Below are 24,804 nucleotides of genomic sequence, written 5' to 3' on the forward strand. Positions count from 1 at the left end.
AATCAACTGTAGCCAGTAGAACCGTTAATGGTGCTTTCACCCTGTGTCCACGGAGGAACTGGGCTTCACAGAGAAAGCTGTGACCGTGCTGTCCACCATCCGTGGGGTGAATGCCCTCCCCAGCCCATTTTCCTGAACACAGGAAATGCTAGCAGTTGGCTGCAAATCTGGGCAATCTTCATGAACAAGTTCCAGGCTTGCAGGACCTGTGGGTTCATCTCTGAGGGGGGACACATACAGAACTAAGTGCCAAGTTCACCCCTGCTGATGGGCCCTGAGCACTGCAGGCCCAGCATTCCACAGGCCTCACATGCTGAGCACTTGGCAGGTGCAAGCACTGTCTTGAACCATACCCTAACGGGGAAAAAAAATGGAGTCTTCTGATAGACCCATGAATATTTTACCATCAGATGAATCAATGTCAGTATGTGCCCGAGTCAGCCAGTGGTCAGACTGGGAACACGTATGCGGTCTGTTTTCATGTACTTCATGCATCGGGCACTAAGCGAGGTCTGTGACCCGGCAGAGCCCACAGACACTCAGCCCAGGGAGCTGTGGAAGGAGGGTGGGACCTCTGACCTCATTTGTTCCAGAGCGCCTGCCCCCGGGAGAAGGTCCGGCGGAGGCGGAACCAGGGTTGAGTAGCAAATTACTTCCGTCCGCCAAGCCCTGTCTCCACTGACAGCGGCAGCATACGAAAGGTCAGCCTGTCGGCGGGATGGGAGACAAGGGCTGAATCCCTGAGAAGGCGGCGGGAGACGCCATGAGAATTTCAAAACGGGCCTGTTTCCTTCTCGGGGGTCGGGCCGGGAAGCCCCTCGGCAGACACATACTGAGGCGTGCCGTCAGACATGGCAGCACACACAGGCACTGTCTGACACGGTCATCTGGCTCTTGAGCTGGACCCCCGGCCTGCTCGCCAGCTCCCCTCCACCCCCCCGCCACGGGAAACCCACTCTGGCTCGAGCAAGAAACTCAGCTTTGTGTGGCCAAGGATTCCTCTTGATTTCAATCCGATTAAAATGCATCTTTCTAGCCAGGCGCACCACCAGATGTGGCCCGGAAAAGACAAGAAAATGCATCTTTCCAAATAGTTCCCCTTTAATGATAATTAGGTAAAACATTTGCATGTGTTGATTTGGGCTACAGTGTTCCTTAATTGGCCCAAAGACAGCCTACATTAAATAATCCTAATAATACAGATGACTAAATAACCTGCATAACAACACCAGTGAGCATTTATTGAGCACTTATTAGGTGCCAGGCACTGTGCAAAGGGGCTCATATGTATTTTTCTCACTTCACTGTTAGTCTGAAGCTTGCTCTTTGGGCCCCCAAGCCTTACTCTTCCTGGTAGATCCCATCCATCATCACGAATATCATTAGCAGAAATAATGATGATGATGATGATGATGATGATGATGATGATGATAACAACAACAACAACAACAATTGTGGCGGCTGGGAAGAGGAAAGTGGAACCAAGCTGCCTGGCAGAGTGGGAAGGGTGGGATACGCCAGTCGCAGGCAGTTTATAGAGTGTCTACGAGCCCCTATGAGCGGCTGCCTTTGTGAGGCAGGGGCCCATGGGTGCAAGGGCCGTGTGTGACTCTTCCCCATCTCTCAAGGTGCTCCTCTGGGTTCCCGGGGAAATGGGGGTGCACAGGGGAGGGAACGGGGTACCTGGATTTCTGGAACAATGGGGCCTTTCTCTGCGCAGGAGCTGGCGAAGGACGTCAGAGGGGACGGGGCCACGATGGGGTTGGGGCGGGCGAAGTTGCTCAGGTCACAGCTGGGAATGTCGTTCTCCTCGTGCCGCATGACGATGGTCTCCATGACAAAGAAGCGATCCCACGGCAGCCAGAGCGTGTGCTCCTGGGTGAGGAAGGGCGCCCGCTCAAAGCGCAGGCCGATGGAGATGCCGCCGTTGGTGACCAGGTCGAAGCTGTTGAGGACGCAGGCGGGCAGGGGGTGGGCAGGGAGAGAGACACCACAGCATGTGAGCTCGGGCCGGGCTCCAGGAAGCTTGACAGAAGGCGGATTCTCCTGGGGCCGCAGCCTTAGGACCGCGGGGAGGGCGCTTGCCTTGTATGCGGCTGACCCGGGGTGGTCCCCGCCACCCCAGAGGGTTCCCTGAGCACCTCCTGGAGTGATTCCTGAGTGCAGAGCCCCTCACCCCAACCCAAACAAAACAAAAGAGGGATTCCTCTTGTCCTATTCTGCTGTGAACTGCTGTGCAATTCTGGGCAAGTCACTTAGCCTCTCTGAGTTTGAATTTCATTCCCCTCTCCCCCCCGCCCCCTTCCCAATACACATCTGTAAAAACCTTAAGGTTCAAATGGATTCTTCTCAAGTTGTGGAACTTTTCTGACTCTCGAGCAATTCTCACTTGGACGTCACAGATCCCTGGACCTCTGGGGTGATGCTGGAGTCAAGCAGTTTAGACAGAGGCACAGTCTGAATCACTGTATCCTAGAAGTTGCTTCTTCTCTGAGACTCAGTCCCACCACTCAGGGACATCTCTGTGACAGGGTGCCTGCGCGTGCTCAGCCCTCTGCCTACCAGGCCCTCCTGTTCCTCTCCAGTGTCCCCTGTAGGGGTGCCCGTGTCCTGTCCACAGAAAGGCAGGCTCACTTGGCTACTTGTGGCTGCTTCTATTCTTCTCTCAGAAACTGAGACTCTACAGCCCCGCCAGCTGCTGGCTAGTTCCAACGGCAGAGGGATGTGCCGGAGATGCTGCACATTTACCCGAACTAACGACCCAGCACACACCCACAGTGGGCCCTTACTTGGTGGCGAGGGTGAGTCTATCCAGTCCTCACTGCACCCGGGCAGCTGGCCTGGAGAGCTCAGTGCCGGACTCTGCTCTGACCCCTGAGAGGTGCCGAATGGCATCGGCCCACTGCCCCGCTTGCTCTTCTCCTGCCCAGGCTCTGCAAGGGTTTTGCACTCGACTGTCCGAATGCCAGACCACGCTCGCCTGAGGCTGCGGCTTGAGGCTCGCTCCCTCCTGTGCTCTGTAGAAGGCTGTCACCACATGCTCTGCGCTCGCCCAGCCCTCTCTGGGCCCTCTCTTGGGTAGAAGAGCTGGGCACCTCCACCCTCCAATGTGCAAGAGCGGGGAATGACCAGGAAGGTGTTTATTTTGAATGAAGGCTTCCCCTCTGGGGGTCCAGACCCTTCCTGGGGTGGGGAACACAGAGAACAAGCCCACAGGGACAGCTGGACTGCATCTGCACATGAAGGGCGGCTGCAGCACCAGAGAGGACTCTGGCCTGACCCTGGTCTCCCTGCAGGAGAGGCTCCGTGTGGGGACAGAGGGCTGTGAAGAAGAGGGCGTGTCTGGCCTTGCTAGAGCCGGCGTCAGGCACTGGCCAGGCTGGTCGTGACCAGGGGCGTGCGTCAGGCGCAGGGAGCGGCCACTTCTCAGACAGGGTCCAGGCTGCTCGGCCAAGCTCTGCCGCCATGACAGAGGGAGTCCAGCCTGAGTGTCTGCTTCCCCATGGACACGAAGGTCGTGATGATGGTTAGGCCATCAGGACCAGGACCAGGAAGGGTCACTAGTTAGGTGGAAGTCATGGGATTAGTTGAGGGAAGGGGAAGCAAACGGTCCTACACATTGTCTGGGCATCAAGCTCTTATAACCTTTATTTTTCAATTTAATGAGTCTAAACTACTTCCTTGGTCTGATATTCTTTGACTTTTTTTCTTTATGATTTCTACTTCACATTAAAAAATGATCTCGGCCACATTGAACAGAGAAGAGGCCAGGCAGTCTGGTGAGCAATGCGGCCGGAGAAATGCTCCGGACCAGAATCCGGGCCAACAACACCAGGGATCCAGACGGAGGAGGTACAGCTGGGACGCCTTCTCCAAATGGAGCCCTGGTGACACTGAGCAGCAACTAACAGGGCTCCGGGTTGCGGGACTGGAACACATCCGAACTGCGCGGAGCCGCGAGACCTTTTCTAAAAACTGAAAACATACAATCTTTTAATGGAAAACCAATTATCATAGTAAGGCTGTCTTTCTTGGGGGGAAACTCCAACAACAATAGTGAGTTTTGTTTTGCAATATGGAACGTAATCAAGGTAAAGAGAAAATGAAGTGAAATTCATCAGTTATACAGTGGGGGGTGGGGGGTATACTGGGGATTCTGGTGGTGGAATATGGGTACTGGTGAAGGGATGGTGTTTGAATATTGTATAACTGAGACATAAACCTGAAAAATGTGTATCTTTCCACATGGTGATATAATAAAAATTTTAAAAAAATTAAAAAATAAAAAAAAATAGAAAACACACACACACACAAAAAATAAAAAATGATCTCTTTGGATAACCTCTGCCACTGCTTTCCGTTTCTGAGTTTCTGTTAGGAGGGTTGATATTTCAGTGTGAGGGATGTGTGTGTGTGTGTGTGTGTGTGTGTGTGTGTGTGGGTGTGTATGTGAGTGCAGGGAGTATGATGTATGAGTGTGTTTAGGTAAGCATGTGAGAGGTGTACTGTGGCGTGTGAGTCAGTGGGAGTGTATGTACACCTGTGTGTCTATGTGAATGTGTGGTGTGTGTGTGATTGTACATGTATGTGTGCATATGTGTGTAATGGGTCTCTGAGAGACACACACACACACACACAGAGAGAGAGAGAGAGAGAGAGAGAGAGAGAGAGAGAGAGAGAGAGAGAGAGAGAGAGAGAGAGAGAGAGATGGGGAGGGCCTGGGCAGTCATGGGGATGAGACCGGGGCTCCCAGGCCAGTCATGGGGGCGAGTGACAGGGAGTCTGCTGCCAAGGGTGCCAGCCCATCTGTAGGCACACATGTCCTCGGACAAAGAGCCCCTGCTTCATTATCACCTTGGCCGGGACATGTTTGCGTCTGATATCAGATTAAAGAGGTGCTAATATCAATCAGCCCAGAGCTGATTTCCAACATGGAGTGAAAATCAACCTTCTGGGCCCACACTCAGCCAGATGGCCAGCCACCACCTGATCTTATTAAAAACAGAGCACTCGTCACCACTGACAGTCTAAAGGTTCCCTCTCCTCTTCCCGGTCCTTTCCCCCAAATATTCCTGCTGCCGATGCCACAGCCGGCGCCGTCCCATCAAGAGATGGTCTGTGATTTCAGTAAGCAGCTACACCCTTCCCAGAAACCTCCCCTGTGCCACTGAAAATAGAGCCACGGCCATGCTTATCAAATGACGACTATGTGCAAAGTGCTTCCCAAGCAGGCACAGAGAGAGCGTCAGGACCCTGTTACGGAGGGCTGGGACCTTGCTGGGAAGACACACAGACGTGCAAGGACACCTCACACGAAGGGGTAGCTGGGATGGTTTGGGAATTTCCACTCCCGTCACTGATGGCTCAAGGTCTGAGTCCTTCAGCACAGCAGTGGCCTGGACCTGAAAGTGGCAGTTGTAGACCACATGATGGCAGGCAGGACTCTGGAGCAGCCGGCTCAGTGAAACACAACCCACAGGACAACACTCCATACCACAAATGGAGGCGCACAACACCACACGTGAGAGGCCCTCTGCTTCTCCTGAGAACCAGAGCTTTAAAATATGGCTTCATTTCGATTTTTGGTTTGGGGAGCTGTACCCAGCAGCACTGGGAGGCCAGGGAGTTCCTCGTGGCCCAGTGCTCGGCCAGTGTCTGAGAAGGGCATGGGGTACAGGTAGGATGGTGCAGGCTCACTCATAACCCTTTCTGCTGTTTTCCCCATTATCCAACTGTGCAATTTCTGCTCAGCGATTCCAGGTTTTAAATAATCTGTAAATGTTCAGTCTCTGCACAACTTTAGAGTCTAAAGATTTAAATGCTAAGAATGAAAACAATTCACATTCTCTGCTCAGATGTTAATGCTGAGATTCATACTCAGTTTTAAAAGCTTTCCTCTGTTTTATATAAAAACAAAATAGTATGAGACTAATATCCAAGGCCAGAGAAAAAAGGGGCCAGGAGGGCTGGTCAATGGTTGGAAGCTTGTCCCATGTGTGTGTGGGACAGAGGGCAGGTAGGATAGAGAAGGGATCAGTATGACAATAATAGTTGGAAATGATCACTCTGGACAAGAACTGAGTGTTGAAAGTAGGTAATAAAGGGATATACATGATGACCTTTCAGTATCTGTTTTGTAAGCCATAATGCCCTAAAGGAGGGGGGAGGGGAGAGAGACAGACAGACAGAGAGACAGAGAGACAGAGAGAGACAGAGAGTGGGGAGGGAGGGAGGGGAGGAAGAAGGGAGGGGAGGGGGCGGGAGGGAAACTGGGACATAGGGACATTGGTGCTGGGAAATGTACACTGGGCAGGGATAGGTGTTGGAGCATTATATGACTGAGACCCAACAACTTTGTAACGGTGTATCTTCACTGTGATTCAATTAAAAAAATAAAATTAGAAAAAAAAGCTTTTCCCTGTTTTTAGTTTGGATTTTGGCTCATGAATTTTATTTGTTTGTTGATCAGAAATGTAAGAGTGGACTATTAATAATTTTCAGTTTAGTTCTATAATGTCAAAATGAAAAAAAAGAAAAAGTGGCTTAGTTGAAAATATAAAGTACACTATGTGATTCCCAGGGGGTACTCAGGAAATCATATGGTGCAACACAAGTGCTCAACCACTGAGCCACAATCGCTGGCCATGACATGGCTTCACTCCTGCTCAGAGGGACAGAGGCACAAGGCCTTCTGGGCCAAAGGTCGATAAACTGGGCATTAGGTTCGAGTCTCCCTCTCGGTCCACATGGTCACTGCAGCGCCAACCCTGGTCCACAAGCCCAGGCCACCTACCTGCCATCCTGCCGGCTGATGGTGTATCCGAAGAGGGGGTTATTCACAAAGCTGATGTTCACCCCCACCAGCGGCGTCCCGTCTGAGGTCATCACTTGACCTCGAATGACACATGCGTGCCTGTGGGTAGAGAATGAGAACAGCGAGATCAACCCTTTATGCTCTGAACCCTGGGACGAGAACCCGGGGCCCGGGAGCACACATGTATCTTGGCCTCCAAGATCGGGGACTCTCAGAAGATGCATGATGATCCTTTCTTTCCCAAAGTGCCTTAATTCAGCTCTCCGAGCAGCCTCTAAGGCAGGGCCTCTTAAAATTTCCCATTAGTGGCCATTTATTTCGCCAAGGGGAAAATATTATATATATACACATATATATATACACACATATGTATATATGGCTTACTCTGTGCTCAGGGGTTAATCCTACTGAAGTTCCAGGGACCCTACATGGTGCGAGGGATTCAGTGAGGGTCAGCCACATGCAAAGCAAGTGTCTAATACTCAGAACTCTCTCTCTCTCTCTCTAGCCCTGCCTGAGGAATTTTTATGACTCTGGGTACACTAGTCATGTAACTTGGGGATGAAAACCAAGCGTGTACCGCTGATAAACAGTCAAGAAGTTCAAGGCGGAAAACCAGGGATGTGCTTAGGAGAGAGGATTACAAGCATTATGTGGCCCAACTGCCCCATTTGGCGACTGTGGGGGGGACTCTGAGCATTCCCTAAGGAGCCACACAGACCCACATCCTGGTGCTCCAGCTGCCCACCTGCCCCGTCCGTGAGATCCTGGGCCGGTCTTCCGGCCAGGAGCGGAGTCGGCTCTAGGCATGGCCGTGGCCCTTGGTGCCACAAACAGTCTCCTTGACAGCAGATCTGGAAGGAGGCGCCTGGAGAGAGGCCCCCTTCTCCCTGCGGCTGGACACAGAGGGCCAGGTGCAGACGCCTCCTCAGGCCCTGCCCACTCCCCTGTGCTAGTCCGGACAACAAGCCATCAGCTTTTCCCACCGTGCCACCCTGGCGCTGTATGAAGCCTCTCTCTGCACAGTGTCCTTCGGCCTGTCCCAACACCATCCCTGCACCCCCCGAGGCCCCTGGCTGCAGGCAGTGCCCCGCCATCTTTCTCCGAGCATCCCATTAGCATGGGTCTGTTTCTTCCAAAGCCGACAAAGGCATCGGGCTCCCCAGCCACAGCTGGTGTACCTCTCCTCCCCGCTAGAACAGACTCTTGGGCCAAGGTCTCTGTTTCTACCTGCAAATGCCCGACAAGGCCCTGATCATTATCATTATTATTACTTTCCAGTTCGGGAGGCTTACCTGCTGTGCTCAGGGGCTACTCCTGGCTCAGTGCTCAGGAGTCACCTGCAGCTGTGCTTAGGGGCCCATGTGGTACCAGGACCAGAACCTGGGGCATCAGGCAAGCAAAGCAAGTGCTCTTGCATTGAGCCCTGTCGCCCTCCCGTTATTCTTACTTTGCTGATGGACTGACTCAACAAGTAGAACAATTAGGAATCGTCTAAGAAGATGGTTTTGCCGGCATTTCAGAAATAGAAACTTCCGAGCAGATGACACACAGAAGTACCCCGAAGTGAAATAAAAGAAACAAAAGAACAATTACAAACAAGACCGATTCTAAAGCGGCAGCCCAGGGAGGACCCCATTTCCCACTGGGGTGGCTCTGAAGTTGAGTCCATGGCACTTGCTCTCTGCGTAAGCCAAAGTCGTGGGAAAGTGATAAACTCAGAGGAGGAGGAAATGGGTCACAGAGGCTGTTCTTTGCCCCCATTAACAACACAGGGCACCTCACGCCCCCATCAAAGCTCCCCCAATGCTGGGTCTGACTCTTGCCCATCTGCTTGACACTTTCCTGGGGACCTCGGCACATGGGAACCAGATGCAGGCGCTGCCCTTGCAGGTCCCCCACACCCCCGCCCCCCAGATCCTCAAGGCCTTTACTGGCTTGGGGACGTCCTAGCCTGAGGCCTGTGGGACTCCCCAGGATCTCAGCAGATTACCTGCGTTTACCAGGTGCCTGCACGGTTACCTTCCCAGGGTGAGAAACTCTTCCCTGTTGGATGAGAAAAGCAATTAACACCTGGCTTGTAAGCAGCTGGTCTCTCCATGCCAGCCTGTCCTTCCGGAAGGCAGGAGGGCGGCCCACCGCGTGCCAGGCCCAGCGAGCTCTGGGCAATGCTAACTCAGAGACCTCCTGCCCAGGCCCCTGGTCCGAATGCAGCTGCTCGGCAAACAAGTCAAGCAGGAGAGGCTGAGTGAAGACTCTGGGTCCTGCTGTGAAGGGTCCCGCGAGAGGGACATGGGATGATCTCTGTTGATGAGGAAGATTTACTCCATCAATTGTTGTCAGCCTTTAGTGGGGGAAAATTGAATTTCTCGTTGCTGGGAACTACGTCCTTCTCGAGTATCACTAAGAGAGCTGATGTCCACCCAGGCCGTCAAGACGCCCTGCTCTCTCCCTGACAGCTGTGCTTCAGGTCCAGCCCTCTGGGAGTGGCTATCTGGGGGGTGTGGGGGAGGGGCTCTCCAGCAGCAACCAGGAGTGCTAAATTCCCCTCCGGCCTGGCCTGGGGGGAGTGTTCTCTACTCACCCAGAGTCTCTCTAAACTGTCATTACCCGGTGGCAGCTCCCTCCAGGACAGTAATTCAAGCCCTTGCTTCCTCTGCCCAGTGTCTGGGCCTTTTCCCCAGCCCGGCTCCCTGCTGCCCTGCTGCCTTCCTGTGGCCCCCATCCCACAGGGTGCCCCTAGCCTCATGCCGGGTCCCTCATTTACATGATTTTCACCTGTGGCCCCCTGGCCAATGGTGGGGGGCACAGGAGGCTGGGTGGACCCTGGCCAATGGCGCAATGCTGGTCTAGCTCAGAGCCTCCTACGCTGATGGGCCTGTGACTCCTTTCTGAAAAAAAGGGGGGAAACTTGCTCACTTCTCCCTGGAAATTTGCTTTCTTTTCAGCGAAGGAAGTTTGGGCCACACCTGGCGGTGCTCAGGGTTTACTCCTATCACTGTGCTCAGGGATCCCTCCTGGGATCCTGTGCAGTGCTGAGGACCCGGCCTGGGTCAGTGCGTGCAGGGCAGGGGCTCTCCCCTGTAATGTCCCGCCAAGCCCCAAATATACCTTCTTTATAGGAAAAAGGGGCCCTTCCATGGCACCTGAGCCTACGACAGCACCCCCCCGGCCCCTGCTCTACCCCCCGGTGCTGCCCACTTTGGGAAACGCCTCTCACGCTCATGGGACTCTCTCCAGGGTGGGTGCAGGGCTGCCTTCCACTGGGCATGCTCCCGTCACTGCCTCTAAGCTTCTCAGGGGCCAGGAGACACACGACAAGGCCAGTGTCCCCAGGGGCCAGGGTCAGCTAAGAGAAGCCCCCCAAGTGCTTGGTAATTGAGGAATGACCCAGTGATGAAAATTGAGAAGAGACTTTCTTTTTTTGTTGGTTTTGGGCAACACTTGGCAATGCTCAGGGGTTCCTCCCGGCTCTGCACACAGGAATGACTCCTGGCCGTGCTGGGGGGACACAGGGGACGCCAGAGATGGAACCCGAGTTGGCCACATGAAAGGCAAATGCCCTCCCCGCTGTACTATGCCTTCAACCCTGAGGAGAGACTTCGGTAAGGTCACGTTAGAACGACGTGTGACAGAGGTGACACGGGGCCCTCCTCCTTGTGGCTTCCCTCCGTACCCACACTTTCAGCCAGCCAGGAGAGACCGTGCCCGCAGGCCTGAGTGCTGGCAGCGGCTCTCAGCTCTGGAAGCACCTGCAGTTGTCTCTGACACCGGTGAGCAAACACATGGGCTTCACATATGTCGGGCAACTAGATACACAACAAGCAATTAGGCCAGGCGAACCCTGCCAGGCGGGAGCACTTGTACCAGGCCCAGGCCGCGTCAGACACGCTGGCCTTTGTCCAGACACACACTCAGGGCCTGACCCAGGTATTCCTACTCCTGCCAGCTCGGGGTAAGGCCAGCCTGATGGTTCCCAAGGCCAGTGGCCAAGGGCTGGCTTGAGAGGAAACTGGAGGGACAGGACCGTCACAAAGGTGGATCAAGCCAGAAAGTACCCTCAGCGCCCACACAGGGTGAAGGAGGGGAGGCTGGGAGGCTGGGCAGGACGTCAGCGAGTTCTGACAGTGGCCTCCTGGCCCTCTACTCCCACCTGTGTCCCGGCAGGCTTAACTGTCCCTTAAGCTGATGCCAAACGGGCCTTAGCACCTGCTTGCGGCTCTCTGAAGCAGCCCCAAGCCTGTGCCCCGGGCCCTGCTTGTGGCTTCAGGCTCTCCATGGGGTCCATGGCCGACTCTCAGTTCTCCCTGAACAGAAGCTTCCACCTATCCTAGACCTGAGCACTGCGTGAGTCCTCCTGGCGCCTGCCTGGATCCTTCACCAGGTGGGACCCCTGGACCCCCACCCCTGTGATCTCCCCACCGACTGTGGCCCCTGCAGACAGCGCCCACCTTTCTTCCTGCTGGGGTCCCAGCTCTGATCTGAGCACGGTTCGTGCGGGGCCTTTCTGGGGCCAGGGAAAGCCTGCATTGGAGCACCTGCATCTGTCACCTGAGAGCCTGTGACAGAGGTGGGTGGGGGGTCTCTCTGCCTGCCGGGGGTGTTCTGGGAGACAGCCCACCCTTTCTGGATGGGACAGGGCAACCCTGGGCCCTGCGCTCCCGTGGAGGGTGGGCCAAGGGAGGGAAGCCTGGCTCTCTGAGCCATTCTCAGTGCCAGGATTTCAGTGGTGCCGGGTGCAAACTCCATTTGCCTCTAGCTCACTACAGCCTGGCTGATGGCCCCAGGGCTGCAGGCTCTGCCACCACCCTGCTGGGGCTTGCAGACCCCGCTTTTCTCCTCACAGGCCTGACAAACCCAAGGTCACCTCTGCCCGCCACCGTGTAGGACAGTCACTCCATGCACACAACTATGTGGATGCTTCCGGTGAAGAGGCTCACTTTCCTCCCAGCCCCAGGCTGAGTCTAAAGTTGACACAGACCCCAATTAAAGCCAATGGCAGTGTCTCCATCGGCACTGACCCCCTGCTCTCTGCAATGGTAGCGAGCGTGACTGGATGTCCCCACAGAGGCAGATTCTTATCCCGCCATGACAGATGAAGAAAGGGAGCCACAGAGAGGTTAAGAGGCCTGGCCAAGCCCACATGGGAAGTTAAGAATAGCTGAGTGCAAGGCCGTCCTCTGCCTGTGGAGGTCCGTCCAGGCCTGTCCTCTCGTGTGGGGCCCCAGGCCCTGGAGCTATGTCCTGAGCTTGCCGTCACAGTGCACAGCCGCAGAGAGAGGACCGGGGTCAGCTCCTGTGGGTCAGAGCAGCAGAAAGCGGGGCCTCGCTGCCAGCCCACAGAGATGTCCCAACTGCAGGCACTGGGCTGGAAGAGAGGGCCAGCATCTTCCCTCCTGTAAACGATTAGCACTCCAAAACTCCGAGAAAGAACCAAGTTGAGGAGAACAAAAAGTCCAGTACATGGACCGAAGGACCAATTGTCCTGGTTTCAAATGTCAGCTGTGTCCACTTGCTGACCCCCGTGCCTTTGGCCAGGCCTCTCAGCTCTGTGGCTCAGTTTCACCTCTCTAGCAGAAGAGTGAGAAAGTCTCCACACATGATCTGGACGGGTGATTTCAAGGTGGCAGTACCTGTACAATGTTTAAAGCCTATCCGGCGATGCCTGACAATCAGAACATGCTCTGTGAACATTATGTTTTTTCTTTTTCTTTTTGGGTCACACCTAACAATGCTCAGGGGTTACTCCTGGCTCTACACTCAGGAATTACTCCTGGCAGTGCTTGGGGAACTATGAGGGATGCCAGGGATCAAACCCAGGTCTGCCACATGCAAGGCAAACGCCTATCCGCTGTACTATCGCTCCACCCCCACATTATGTATTTTTGCTGCATGTGGGTGCCAGCCAGTGGGCTCCTGGGTAACTGACCTTGCTCAGTCTCTCAGAGTGGGGCTCACTCTGGCAAGAGAGGTCACACTCCAGAGGCGGGCAGCAGTATCCTGCTGGTCTGCGGTCTCACCCGCAGCTGCCCGAGGCCCTGATGGTTGACCCTCTCCCTCCAGATGCCCGGGTGGGTCCCCTTCCAGGCGGAGCCTTGGCTAGAACAAGCTCAGGCCACGGAGCAAACAGAGGTTGCAACTGGGCTTTGAAATCAATAAAGGGATGATCAAGTGGCAGAAGAGGAGTTGTTCGCTGCTCGTCAGGATGACTCGAGAACCTGCTGCAGCGTGAATTCAATTCACCTCCTTGCTTCAGCAGCATCAACATTCATTTCAGGGTGGGGAGGGAATTGTTAAAAACCACCATAAATAATATATAATGGCTGACATTCCAGAGGACGCAGGATCTTTACCTTCTTCCATCTTCCATCAGAGCAATTTATCAGTGTCTGCGTCTCTCTCTCTCTCTCTCTCTCTCTCTCTCTCTCTCTCTCTCTCTCTCTCTCTCTCTCTCTCTCCTCTCTCCCCCTTTCTGAAGCGGATGGGGCAGCCTGTCAACTCAGCTTGTTCTGAAGGCGCAGGAGTATAATTCAATAATAAATTTGCTCCGAGGCCAGCTGTCAGGAAGCTGGTGTTTATTTGAACTCCATTAGATGAGTTCTGGGCCCCTCAGAGAGCTAGAAGGGCTGTCTGAGGCTGGGGTGCTGGGCACGTGGTGTGGCCACAAATGCACTGGACTAGTGGGTTTGCCGTGGACACGCAGACCCATAGCTTAGATCTGTGGTGGGAGGGGGGGCGTGTAAGGTATATTTAAACAGGATGTTTTCTTCCTTTTGTCCAGGATATTGCCCTTCTTTTCAACTCTTGTTTTCAAAACTCATGGAGACTCAGTATCTTGACAAAGGGTCTGAAAAAATTCTGACCACCCAAGGCTGGAGAGATGGTACATTGGGGAAGGTGCTTGTCTCTCAGGCGGCCAGCTCAAATTCAATCCTCAGTATCAGATATGGTCCCCGAGGCCGACCAGGAGTGATTCCTGAGCACAGAGCCAGGAGTGAGCCCTGATCATTCTGGGCATGGCCCAAACAATGAACAAAACTTCTCAAGACTACATTGCACACAGGTTTCCAGTGCTGTTTAGAGCAGGTTTCAGGTTCTCTTGAGATGAAACTTTCTCCTTTGTGGGTGAGCTGGGGAGCAGACCCTGCTGCTGGCCTTCTTATTGCATCTTTGTTCTCTTCGCTTGCCCACTTCCCTCTGCACCAGGACCATATGCCCCCAGGTGACCACTTAATTTCAAGTGGTGGGCCGGGTCTTCTGACTTCTGACTGGAAAGTAGTATCAGCATAATCATGTCCCAGCCCAAATAACATTCTCTCAGTTCTTGGGTATCCTGGAAAGTCATGCTGCTTCCTCAGTTTAGAGTGACTCTTGAATCCTATTCCACTGAGGCCCACAAACAAGTAACGCAGTGTATTCAGATTTTACACACACACACACACACACACACACACACACACACACACACACACACTCTTTGTGAAATACATCACTGTATCACTGTCATCCCATTGCTCATCGATTTGCTCAAGCAGGCACCAGTAATGTTTCCATTGTAAGACTTGTAGTTACTGTTTTTGGCATATTGAATATGCCATGGGGAGCTTGCCAGGCTTTGCCGTGAAGGCGGATACTCTTGGTAGCTTGCTGGGCTCTCTGAGAGGGATGGAGGAATCGAACCCTGCAAGGCAAACACCCTACCTGCTGTGCTATCGCTCTAGTCCCTGTGAAATACATATCCTTTATATAGCATTATTTTGTTATTTTCTACTCTATCCTACCCTATTCCATTTACACTTACTTCTTTTAGGAGAAGGTGTGGTCCACGGCATGGATTCCCTGATGTGCTAACGAGTTGCTGAGAGCTAATATTTATCATTACTATGATAAACAATGTTTTCATGGCCAACCCTCCTCACTGCAACCTTTGTGTCAGGCCAAAGGCCATCTTCTACCACAAGTCCTCTTTCATTAAGTTCATCTGTGTCTGATCACTAATTTTCAAAATTGAATGTTTCTTGCTTCCCCTGAGCCAGTGACCTAGGGCTCAGGACAGACTCTGGCCACCCATTTACTGGAGATTAGGGTTTCAGTGAAGAAAAAGCCAGAGGTCATAAACAATGCCTGTCAGGACTGGGTTGCAGACATGTATCTCATCAACTCACAGAGGAGGCATGGATCAGCATTTACAATAAAGCTGTGTTTGGGGGCAGCTTGGACCCTCCCCACAATAGCCCACACTTTCCTCAGCAAATGCCTCCCCAAGATGCATAGTCCTCTCTGCAGACTCCAGTCTTCTGTGTGGATCAGAGGTTCCCCATGGAAAAGGATTCCCTCAGGAATTGGGTCTCTGTCTAGAGGGCTGACCCTTTCCATACAACCTGATCCATGGAATCTTCCCCTCTCCTCAAGCTTTTCCTGAGGCTCGATCATCTCCACAGGATCTGCCCTCTCCACAGTCTTCCCACAGGGTTGACTTTCTCCCCAGGACCTGCCCTTTCCAGCCTTTCCACAGGTTCAAACTTTCTCCACAGGAGCATCTTGACAAAACTTGATCCTCTCTGCAGACTGTCCCTCCCCAGAGGATCTGAAAGTCCCTTAGGACCCAGCCTTGAAGACAGGATTTGGATAGAATGTTCTAGTTACCCGTCTTCATTATCCCAGTGTCCCCTTGTTCCCAAGTCTCTGTGCATTGGCTTTGGTCTGTTCTACCAGCTAGTGTCTCATGCAGACTACACATTTTTGCTTTGTTTTTAAGCCACACCCTGCAGTGCTTAGGGCTCCCTCCTGTCTCTGTGCTCAGTGCTCAGTCCTTGTGGGTTCAGGAGACCATATGGAGTGTCAGGGATGGAACCCTGATCTGCCGAGTGCCAGGCAAACGCCCTAGCTGCTGTGCCATGGCTCTGACCCTCAGATGGGCCACAGGAGGGGTGGGACTTTCATTGGACAAGAGCCTTGTTAATGTTATGAACAGATCCCAAGTCAGGAACACTATTGGGGAAGTGCTCCTGGACCCTGGGTCCCCCACCTTGGTAACCCCTCCCCCAGGATCTCACTGATAGCAGAGGGCATATGTGACTTCTCCTTCCCCAAAGGAGGGTTCGACCTTCTCACCCTGGGTCTCCTGGGGAGCTTCCGGCCTTCCCTGGCGGGAGTGCTTACTCTCGGTTCCCTTCCCGTTAAGGAGGGGGAGTTAAAGCTCTTTCTGACACCGCTGCTACCAGCTTCATCTTAAAATTAGCAAACAGGGGGAGGGAGGCTGAGAATTTATGTACATCTGTTTTTTCTTTGATTCTCACAAAATTCTGCAAAATAGACATTATCACCCCAATCTGACAGATGAAGAAACAGAGCTCTGAGGAGTTTCCCCCTGGCTATCGAGTTAACAGCGTTTCAATCCGGTTCCTTCTGACTCCAAAGTTCAAACTCTGTCACTCAGTGAAGGGCTCCGTTTACTGATCACCTGTGTCCCCAGCCGGATTCAGGGTGTTATGTCCAAGGCTTTCAGGGGACAGTGACTAGAATGGGCACTTGATGATGGGAGGTGATGCCTAAAGGTGAATCATTTTCCCGGGGTCGCCTAGAGCCAGCAGGAGTGAGACCCAGGGGCAAACTCTGTGCACTGGTGTCACCACGACCCTTCACAGCAGAGAGCAGCAATTAGGGCCCAGACGGGCAGGTGACACTGTCCCCCACCCACACGGGCATATACAGAAGCCCTGGCCTGGATCACTCTGATAAAAACCACGTTGCATAAGAATAGTCAACCTCGTGTGAGTTTTTAGGTTTCTAACAATTTGGGTTCTTTCAAATGAAAATCTATACATACTTTTTTTAATAATTTTTTTAAAATGGAGTTGAGTCTAACCTGGTGATATTGAGGAGTCACTTCCAGCTCTGCACTCAGGAATTACTCCCGGCAGTGCTCAGGGGACTATGTATGGGGAGCCAGAGACTGAACCCAAGTCAGCTGTGTTAGGCAAGTGCCCTACCTGCTGTACTATCTCTTCGGCCCCTGTCTATGCATAATTAGGCCTGACAGATGGCTGCTGAAGGAGATGTATTGATTATGGGAAATGTTTGGGGAAAGGAATTTTTACAGCAACATCTGCCAGGTTCCGTCAGCTGCTTATTCTACAGCACATGTATATGGAAGATGTGCCCCAAAGCAGAATCAGTTCAGAGTGCTGAGTGGGGTCAGCTTGTCAAGACCCTGTGATGTAACTGAAGGGACAGACAAATGAATGATGATTGGCAGCTGACTTTTAGTCTTGTGTCTACTCTTGAACACCGCTGGGCTCTGGATCCTCAGTGTAAAATGGATTAGAATCATTTACGTACACTCACTGCCCCCCCAACCCTCTTTCTCTTTCCTTGTGGTCATTTTTCCATTGTTCAAAGCTATATACATGAATAGTTTGTTTGAACAACTACTTAGTGATAACACAAGTACAAGCAGTTAGTTCTATAGGATGCAGTTTAGAGATTGGCAGACACAGATTTGCTCTATTAGCCACTTGTCCAGGGCCACATTTAGAAGTGACAGAAACAGTATCTAAAATGCTCATGAGTCTGACTCAAGGCCTCTACTGAGGGGCTCATTTCTCCTCGGACACACACATATTTCCCCCCTCTCTAGAAGAGGCTTCTTAGGGCAAGTCAGAGCTGCTGGGGCGATCGTTCCAAACTTCTCTGCAGACCACCCGGTTAACACCAGCGCAGGCTGGGGGAGTGAGCAGAGATGTGCAATGTGTAGGGATTGGGCTTCTCAAGACGACCCAAACCAAATGGCCTCCTCAGGGTTGCTCCAGAAAAGCAGAGCAAGGGACAGCCCCGTATGGGTGCTCCTACTTCCAGGTGGTCAGGACCAAAGCAAAATATGGAGTCACATAGCACGATAATCCACACGGAGTCACATAATGGATAATTCACAGAGCATCTCATAGTGCAATACTCCACACAGAGTCACAAAACAGAGTAATCCACAGGGGTCACACAGTGCAACAATCCAGAAAAGAATCACAGGATGCAATATCTACATGGAGTTGCACAATGGAACAATCCACAAAGCATCACACAATGAAATACTCCACTCAGGAGTCACCTAACGAAATAACCCACACAGAGTCATAAAAAGCAAAAATCCACACAGGGTTACACAACAGAGTGATCCACAAAGACTCACATGCAATAATCCACATGAAATGGCACAATAAAATAATGCATGCAGTGTCACGCAACCAATTAATTCACAGTGATACAACAGAATAAACAACACAGAGTCACGCAATAAAATAATCCACACAGAATCACAATGCAATAATCCACATGGAATGGCACAATGAAATAATGTGTGCAGTGTCATACAACCAAACAATCCACAGTGACCCAACAGAATAATCCACACAGGGTCACACAATCAAATAATTCACAAAGAATCACAATGCAATAATCCACATGAAATGGCACAATGAAATAATGTGCACGGAGTCACACAACCAAATACTCCATAGTCACACAACAGAATAACCAACACAGGGTCACACAATCAAATGATTCATGAAAAATCTCAATACAATAATCTACCTGGAGTCGCACAGCGAAATAATGCGCACAGAGTCACACAACTGAACAATCCACACAGAGTAACAGGCAGGAATGAAAGCGCCGGGAGCCCCCAGGCCGTTTCCAGGTTCCCCTGTGGCCCCTGTCCTCCCACATTCTCTGAGGGAAGTGGCGGGGACCCCTGGCTTGGACACTAATTGATTAACAGCTCCCTGATTTGAGCTCCAGTCCGAAACTCCAGGCTCCTGTTTGCTCCAAACAGCAGTGCCCCAGGCTCCCTGCTGTGGGGCCCTTCCTGCACCCACGGTACTCGGTACTCGGTACTCGCCTGCTCCCCATGGCAGGCCCCCAACACCGGGGACCCCAGGATCTTAGTGAGGGGTGCCTCTCCGGCAACTCAGCCCAATCACCCCCGGGTCCTTCTGACCTCCCTTGGGGAGTCCCCTCCCGCACAAGCTGTGCCCACGCCACAGATGCCCTCTGCCCGCCTGGCCTGGCCAGTGGCTGTCCATCTGCATGTCTCAGCTGCGGCCGTCGCACAGAGCCCCGGGTCACTGCCTGGCCTGCCTGAGTTTGCCCCTCACAGAGCCGAGTGAGCGGCGTGGTGCTCAGCCCTGTGATTCCGGCAGATTCCATGAGGCCATGGTGACAAGGCCCCTGCCCCAGATGGCCCAAGGGGATGAAGAACACAGGCGCCCGGGGTCCATGGAGGCAGCACCCCTGCCTGGCTGCCTCTGGACATCAGACTGAGGGATCAGCAGATCCAGTCCCCCTGAGATCCCCTCCCCAACTGATCGCTCACATTCTCCATCCATCACCCCATGGGAATAACAAAACTGGGCTCAGAATCCAAAGGCCCAGGAGGGCAGTTTCCCGTGGTTCTGCCTCCCCCGACACGGCACCCAAAGCCTTTGGCAGCCCCCACCCTGGGCTCCCCCTCACCCTGCCAATGTAGCTCAGTTCTGGGGGCCCTGGATGGACTCACCCTCCGTCGAAGGGGTTCTCCTCGGGGGTGACGTGCGTGCTGTCCCTGCCCACCAGAAACCTGATGCGGTTGTAGAAGGGGTACAGGCTCTGCTGCGACGCGGGGGCCGGGCTCTCCTGGATGATGTCCAGCGGGTCGGGGGAGCCGAGGCACAGCGGGCTGGCGTGGCAGAGGGGCTGTAGGCAGCAGTCGGGGTCCAGGCAGTCCGTCAAGCCATCTGCAGGGGCGACAGAGCACGGGCTGACACCACAGGGTGTGCACCCCCCCAGGCCACAATCCCCTCTCCCTTGGGACCCACACAGAGGGGGTGACGCGCCTGACGTGGCCAGAGCTCCTGCCCCCACACCAGGCAGGTCAGCCCGGTCCCAGCCCTAGCAGCAGACAGACCCCACGTGCTCAGGGTGACAGGTGCTGTCTGTCGTGCAGAGACTGGACGGTGACGTTTGTCTGGTTGCTGCTGAGGAACGCATGGACGCTGCTGACCCGCAGGCACCGGCTGAGCCGGGCCAGCTGTAGGCTGGCCTCGGGAACGTGCAGGTAAGAGAGGGTCTGGCTGGGAGTGGCAGGACAGAGCCTGCAAGAACGGGGCCCGGAGGGAAGCTGGGACTCCAGGGGGATGTGCGTGTTGGGGGTCCCCGAGGCTGCGGAGGGGGAGTAGGGGGGCCGAGACGAGAGGAGTCATGGCAGACGCAGAGACCCCAGCGGCTCTATGGAGAGGACATCAGCCCCGGGGAAGGAGGGCCCAGGGTGGGGAAGAGGCCTGCTGGTGGGGGCTGCTACCCCCCCACCCTGTCCCCTGGTGAGCCTGAGGAGACCTGCCCCGCATGGCGCCAGTGAAGGCAGCTCAGCCGAGCAGGGAACGGCCTTTGCCCCAAGAACAAATTACAACGGGACTAAAAAGGGGCTTCCCCGGAGCCAGAGCAAGAGCACAGCACAGAGGGCGCTTGCCTTGTACGCGGCCGACCTGGGCTCAACCCCCAGCGTCCTGTATGGTCCCCGAGCGCCGAATACCTCCAGGAGTAATTCCCGAGTGCAGAGCCCATGAGCACCACCAGGTGTGGCCCCCAAACAAAATGAAATCCTCTCCTTAAAGGGCTATGAAAAAATTGCACCAGACCGCAGGGTTTGGGTTGGGTTATTCCACCTGGGATACAGCCAGGCCTGGGAGAAAAGGCGGGGTGTGTGCACGCGGCAGGCAGACGGGCACAGAGCACCACACTGCACTGAGGGGAGCTCAGGGCCTGCCTCTCGCTCAGCAGCTCCCTGGCCAGAAACCAGAAACCCCACCTCTGCTCTGGGGGCCCAGGCCTTGTTCCAAACACTCCTGTTGGTCCTCATCATGGTGCATACATGTTTAAGTATGACTTAGGTACACAAATACAAATGGAATGGATCTTGTTTTTCAGAGAGGGGAGCCATATCTGGTAGTTCTAAGGGGCTATTCTCGGCCTCAGCCTCAGGGGTGACCACGTGGTGGCCCGGCTTGAACCTGGGTCTTCTGCAAGCCGTGCCCAGGCACTAGACTCTGGGCTGCCTCCCGGCCTGGAATGGCTGTTTTGTTACTGGCCTCACCTGGAGGTGCTCAGGGCTTACTCTGGGCTTCAGGAAATCATCCTTGGCGGGGATGGAGGGACACTCTCTGTGGTGCCAGAGATCAAATCTAAGTCGGCTGCATGCAAGGCAAGTGTCCCATCTGCTATACAATCTGCCCCATCCTGGGCATGGGTTTCAACAAAAGAAGCAGCATTTGTTGAAACCAAACGTCAGTTCAGCCCCCCTCAGTTCAGAAATGCCTGAAAACTATGATCATGGTCCGTGCAGGTCAGCAGGGTTGGGGGGGAGGCCCATGGCTCAGAATCCAGGTCCAGATCGGCCCCACAAGCAGGCCTGCTGGGGGTTCCTGAGTGAACCTTCCCGAGCACCCAGCTCCTCATCCCTGACCTTCCTCCCCCACGCTGTCCCCAGAGGATGACACAGCCAGCACCTTACTCTCACATGCCAGCCTGGGCACCCAGGTAGCCGCCCTCAGCAGCCGTGCGGCTTCCAGCCAGTGCCTGACCTCCCTGGAGCCCAGTCATTCCCCGGATAAGTCAGGGACAGGCCCCATTCTTTGAGAGGCAACAGAGAGTGTCACTTCCTGGCGGGTGAAGGGTGGCAGTGTGTGGGTCTGGACCCAGGCTGACTGTGGCAATTTCTGCTCTGAATCTCACTCCTGTGTGGCCCTGGGCAAAGCCACTGGACACTCTGGCTCCATCTCCCACACCCCTCACAGGAACATGGCAACACTGAGAGCCATAGGAGTGTTTGTCTCTGGAGGGTGCCTTCCCTTCCCGGCTCTGAACTCGAACACAGCTCAGCACAGTGAGAGGGTGCCTGTCCCCTGCTCCCTGGCTAGACAGGCCCTGAGAAATGGGCACAAGGCCTTCCCAGCGCTCCAGGGCCCTCGAGGGCCTCACTAGGCGCTCCTGCCCCATCTCCCCAGATGTGCCAGCAACAGCATAGCGAGCGCCTGCCGTCTGCGCTCGGCGCGGCCCCTGTCAGACACTGCTTAAACACATAATTACAGACTGAGTCGGGGGTTATTTGCATTCTGCTATTGATGTTAGCATGACAGATTCAGCTGCCGCATCTATAACTCTGCTGAAATGCTCCATTATTCAATCCCAGCGAGCAGGGACGGTGACCATTAAATCAGCGAGCACAATTGAAGGAGCGTGAAAAGTCATGGCTAATTTGAAATTTTATTAGCTCTTGCCTGCTCTTATTTACCACCAGCACAGTGTCTGAGGGGAAGCCAGTGTTCTACCTCTTTCCAAATACTCTGCTCGGTGGTGCCTGAGAACTGCTCCTTGCTCTAGCCTGGGAGGCGGGGTGGGCCTGTTAATAATACAAATGATTCACAGGGACCGTTCTGACTGGGTTTCCTGTCAGGTGACAATGGGAACCCCACCAAGTGTCGGGCATCTGGCTTAGCACTTTCCAAGGGATGTTTCCAAGGGCTGTGTCAGGAGTAACGCCTCCCCAGTGCCATGAAGCAACCACCTGCCAGTGCCATCACCTCATTTTGGGGAGTGGGCTTGGGCCACATGTGGCTTACTCCTTACTCCGGGATTATTCTGGCGGTATGCTCAGGGAGCACTCCTGGAGTATCACCTCATTTTTCCCCCACTTTGTTATTTATTTTATTAAAAAAATTTTTTACACATTACAAAGCCGTTCATGATTAGATTTCAGTCATACAGTATTCCAATACTCATCCCTACACCAGTGTACATTTCCCAGTACCAGTGTCCCCAGGTTCCCTCCCATCACCCCCTGCCACGTCCTCTCTATGGCAGGTGCTTTTCATCTCTCTCTCTCTCTCTCTCTCTCTCTCTCTCTCTCTCTCTCTCTCTCTTCTTTTGGGCATTGTGATTTGCAATATTGATACTGAAAGGTTATCAAGAATATCCCTTTGCTAGCTACTTTCAACCCTCAGATCTTGTCCAGCGTGATCATTTCCAGCTATTCTTGTCATACTGGTCTCTTCTCTATCTGCAGTCTCTTCTCTATCTTACCTACCCTCAGCCCTACACACGCTTGTGGTAAGTACCAACCATTCCTCCTAACCCCTATCTACTCTGGCCATGGATATTATTCTTCTATTATACCACTTCTGGGAATATACCCTGGGGGACCCACAACACAGCAGAAACACCATCTGCACTCCTATGTCATTGCAGCACTATTCACCATAGCCAGAATCTGGAAACAACCTGAGTGCCTATGAACAGATGACTGAATAAAGAAACTATGGCACATCCGCACAATGGAATACTATGCAGCTGTCAGGAAAAATGAAGTCATGAAATTTGCCTCTAAATGGATGGACCTGGAGAGTATCATGCTGAGTGAAATGAGTCAGAAGGAGAGGGACAAGTATAAAATTCATTTATGGTATATAAAATATAGCCTCATTTTAGACAGGAGACAGAAGCTCCTCATGGTAAAGCACCTCAGTCCCACAAGTCAGTGAGGAAGACAACTCTGGATTTGTACTTGGTTCTCTTTTGAGGAACAAGAAAAGATTTGAGTCCTAAAGAGACTTTTTTTTCTGAGGTATTGGAGGAATAAAATAAGGGTGTGTGTGTGTGTGTGTGTGTGTGTGTGTGTGTGTGTGTGTGTGTGTGTGTGTGTGTGTTGTTTTGGGGCTATACCCAGCTGTGCTCAGGGTACTCCTGGCTCTATGCTCAGGGGTCACTCCTAAAGGGGCTTGAGGGGCCATAGGTGGTACTAAGGACAGAGCACAGGTAGGCCATATACAAAGCAAATGCCTTAAACCCTGTTCTAGCTCCCTGGCTCTAGAAGTAAAATAGTTTATTTATTCTACATGAGAGAGAGGGACAAGAGAGAAGAGGGAATGTCAGGGAATAAAAGGAATTATATATTCTCCATGAGGAAGGGGTGATTCCAGAGTGGAAGAGACAGAGAGACTCAGAGGAAATGAACTGTTTCTTTTTAGTGGAAAATTGGACTTTCTGTGTCTTGTGAAATTTGCTTTTCTAGCCACCCCCATTTGATACTGTGACTGGAGGCCTTTGTCATCCTCCCCAGATTCTGAGCTTCGAGAGATGGTTCTCCAGCTGTCCCAGAGGCCAGGCCTATGCCTGCACTATCTGAGGGCTCTGCTTGTACCTTCAGTTTCATCCTTGCCCTTGGAATCTGGGGCTCCCTTGCCCCTTTCTTTCTTCCCTTTAAAAAATTAATTAATTAAAAAAATTGTTCCTTTTAGTCAAAGGATCTTATTGGCCCTTCTGTTAGAAATAACAGTCGCATCCAGGGCTGAGCTCTGGTTTGCTCACAAGTGAAACGAACCTCAAACCTGCCTCACAGAGATACCAGGAGGCCTTGGCCCAAGTAGCAGAGACGGGAAGCCCTTGGCTCTGAGGTCAGCCCTCAGCAAGAGCTTGCGGAACACCGGGTCCCTTAGCTTGGCCAGGTCTCTCCTTAAAGAGGCTGCCACTCGCCCATGTGCCAACACATTTCAGGGCAGCCCTCTCAGGGATGGCCTTGGAGACAGGAAGCTGATTAACATGACTATAGTGGCACACCTCTAGAGACTCCAGGAGATTAGAAGATGGGGGTTCTCAGAAGTGGAGCTTGCACACAAATGAAAGCTCCCACAGGCCACCTCAGACTGTGGGGCCTGTTCCCTGTGAGAGAGCTGGGGTGGGGGGCTGCTTCTCGTTAAAAGACCTAGAACTTTGAGGCAGGTTGTGAGGTTGTTGCCTGTGAGAAATCCCAGAGGGGGTTACTTCCTGTGGGAGACCCTGGGGCTGTAAGGCCGTTCCCTGTGAGAGATTTTGGTCTATGGGGCTATTTCCTGTGGGAGATGGTGGGCTTTTCCCTATGAGAAATCTCTGTCTGTGGGGCTGTTCCCTATGGGAAACCTCGGTCTGTG

The 24,804-nt window shown here is 53.2% G+C and overlaps 1 protein-coding gene across 6 annotated transcripts in view; it reads right to left on the reverse strand.

Moving 5' to 3' along the window:
• The window catches only part of TENM4 (teneurin transmembrane protein 4), a 708,342-nt gene that overhangs the window by 60,137 nt on the left and 623,401 nt on the right, over window positions 1-24,804 (reverse strand). For all 6 annotated transcript variants that reach the window (XM_055123102.1, XM_055123103.1, XM_055123101.1 and 3 more), the window contains 3 exons: window positions 19,365-19,581; window positions 6,794-6,913; window positions 1,684-1,945 (listed from right to left, as the gene is read on the reverse strand). In XM_055123102.1, coding sequence (XP_054979077.1) covers window positions 1,684-1,945; window positions 6,794-6,913; window positions 19,365-19,581 — 599 coding nt within the window. The remainder of the gene's footprint in view (window positions 1-1,683; window positions 1,946-6,793; window positions 6,914-19,364; window positions 19,582-24,804) is intronic.

This window comes from Sorex araneus, chromosome X, assembly GCF_027595985.1.
Source record: "Sorex araneus isolate mSorAra2 chromosome X, mSorAra2.pri, whole genome shotgun sequence".
Classification (NCBI taxonomy): Eukaryota; Metazoa; Chordata; class Mammalia; order Eulipotyphla; family Soricidae; genus Sorex; species Sorex araneus.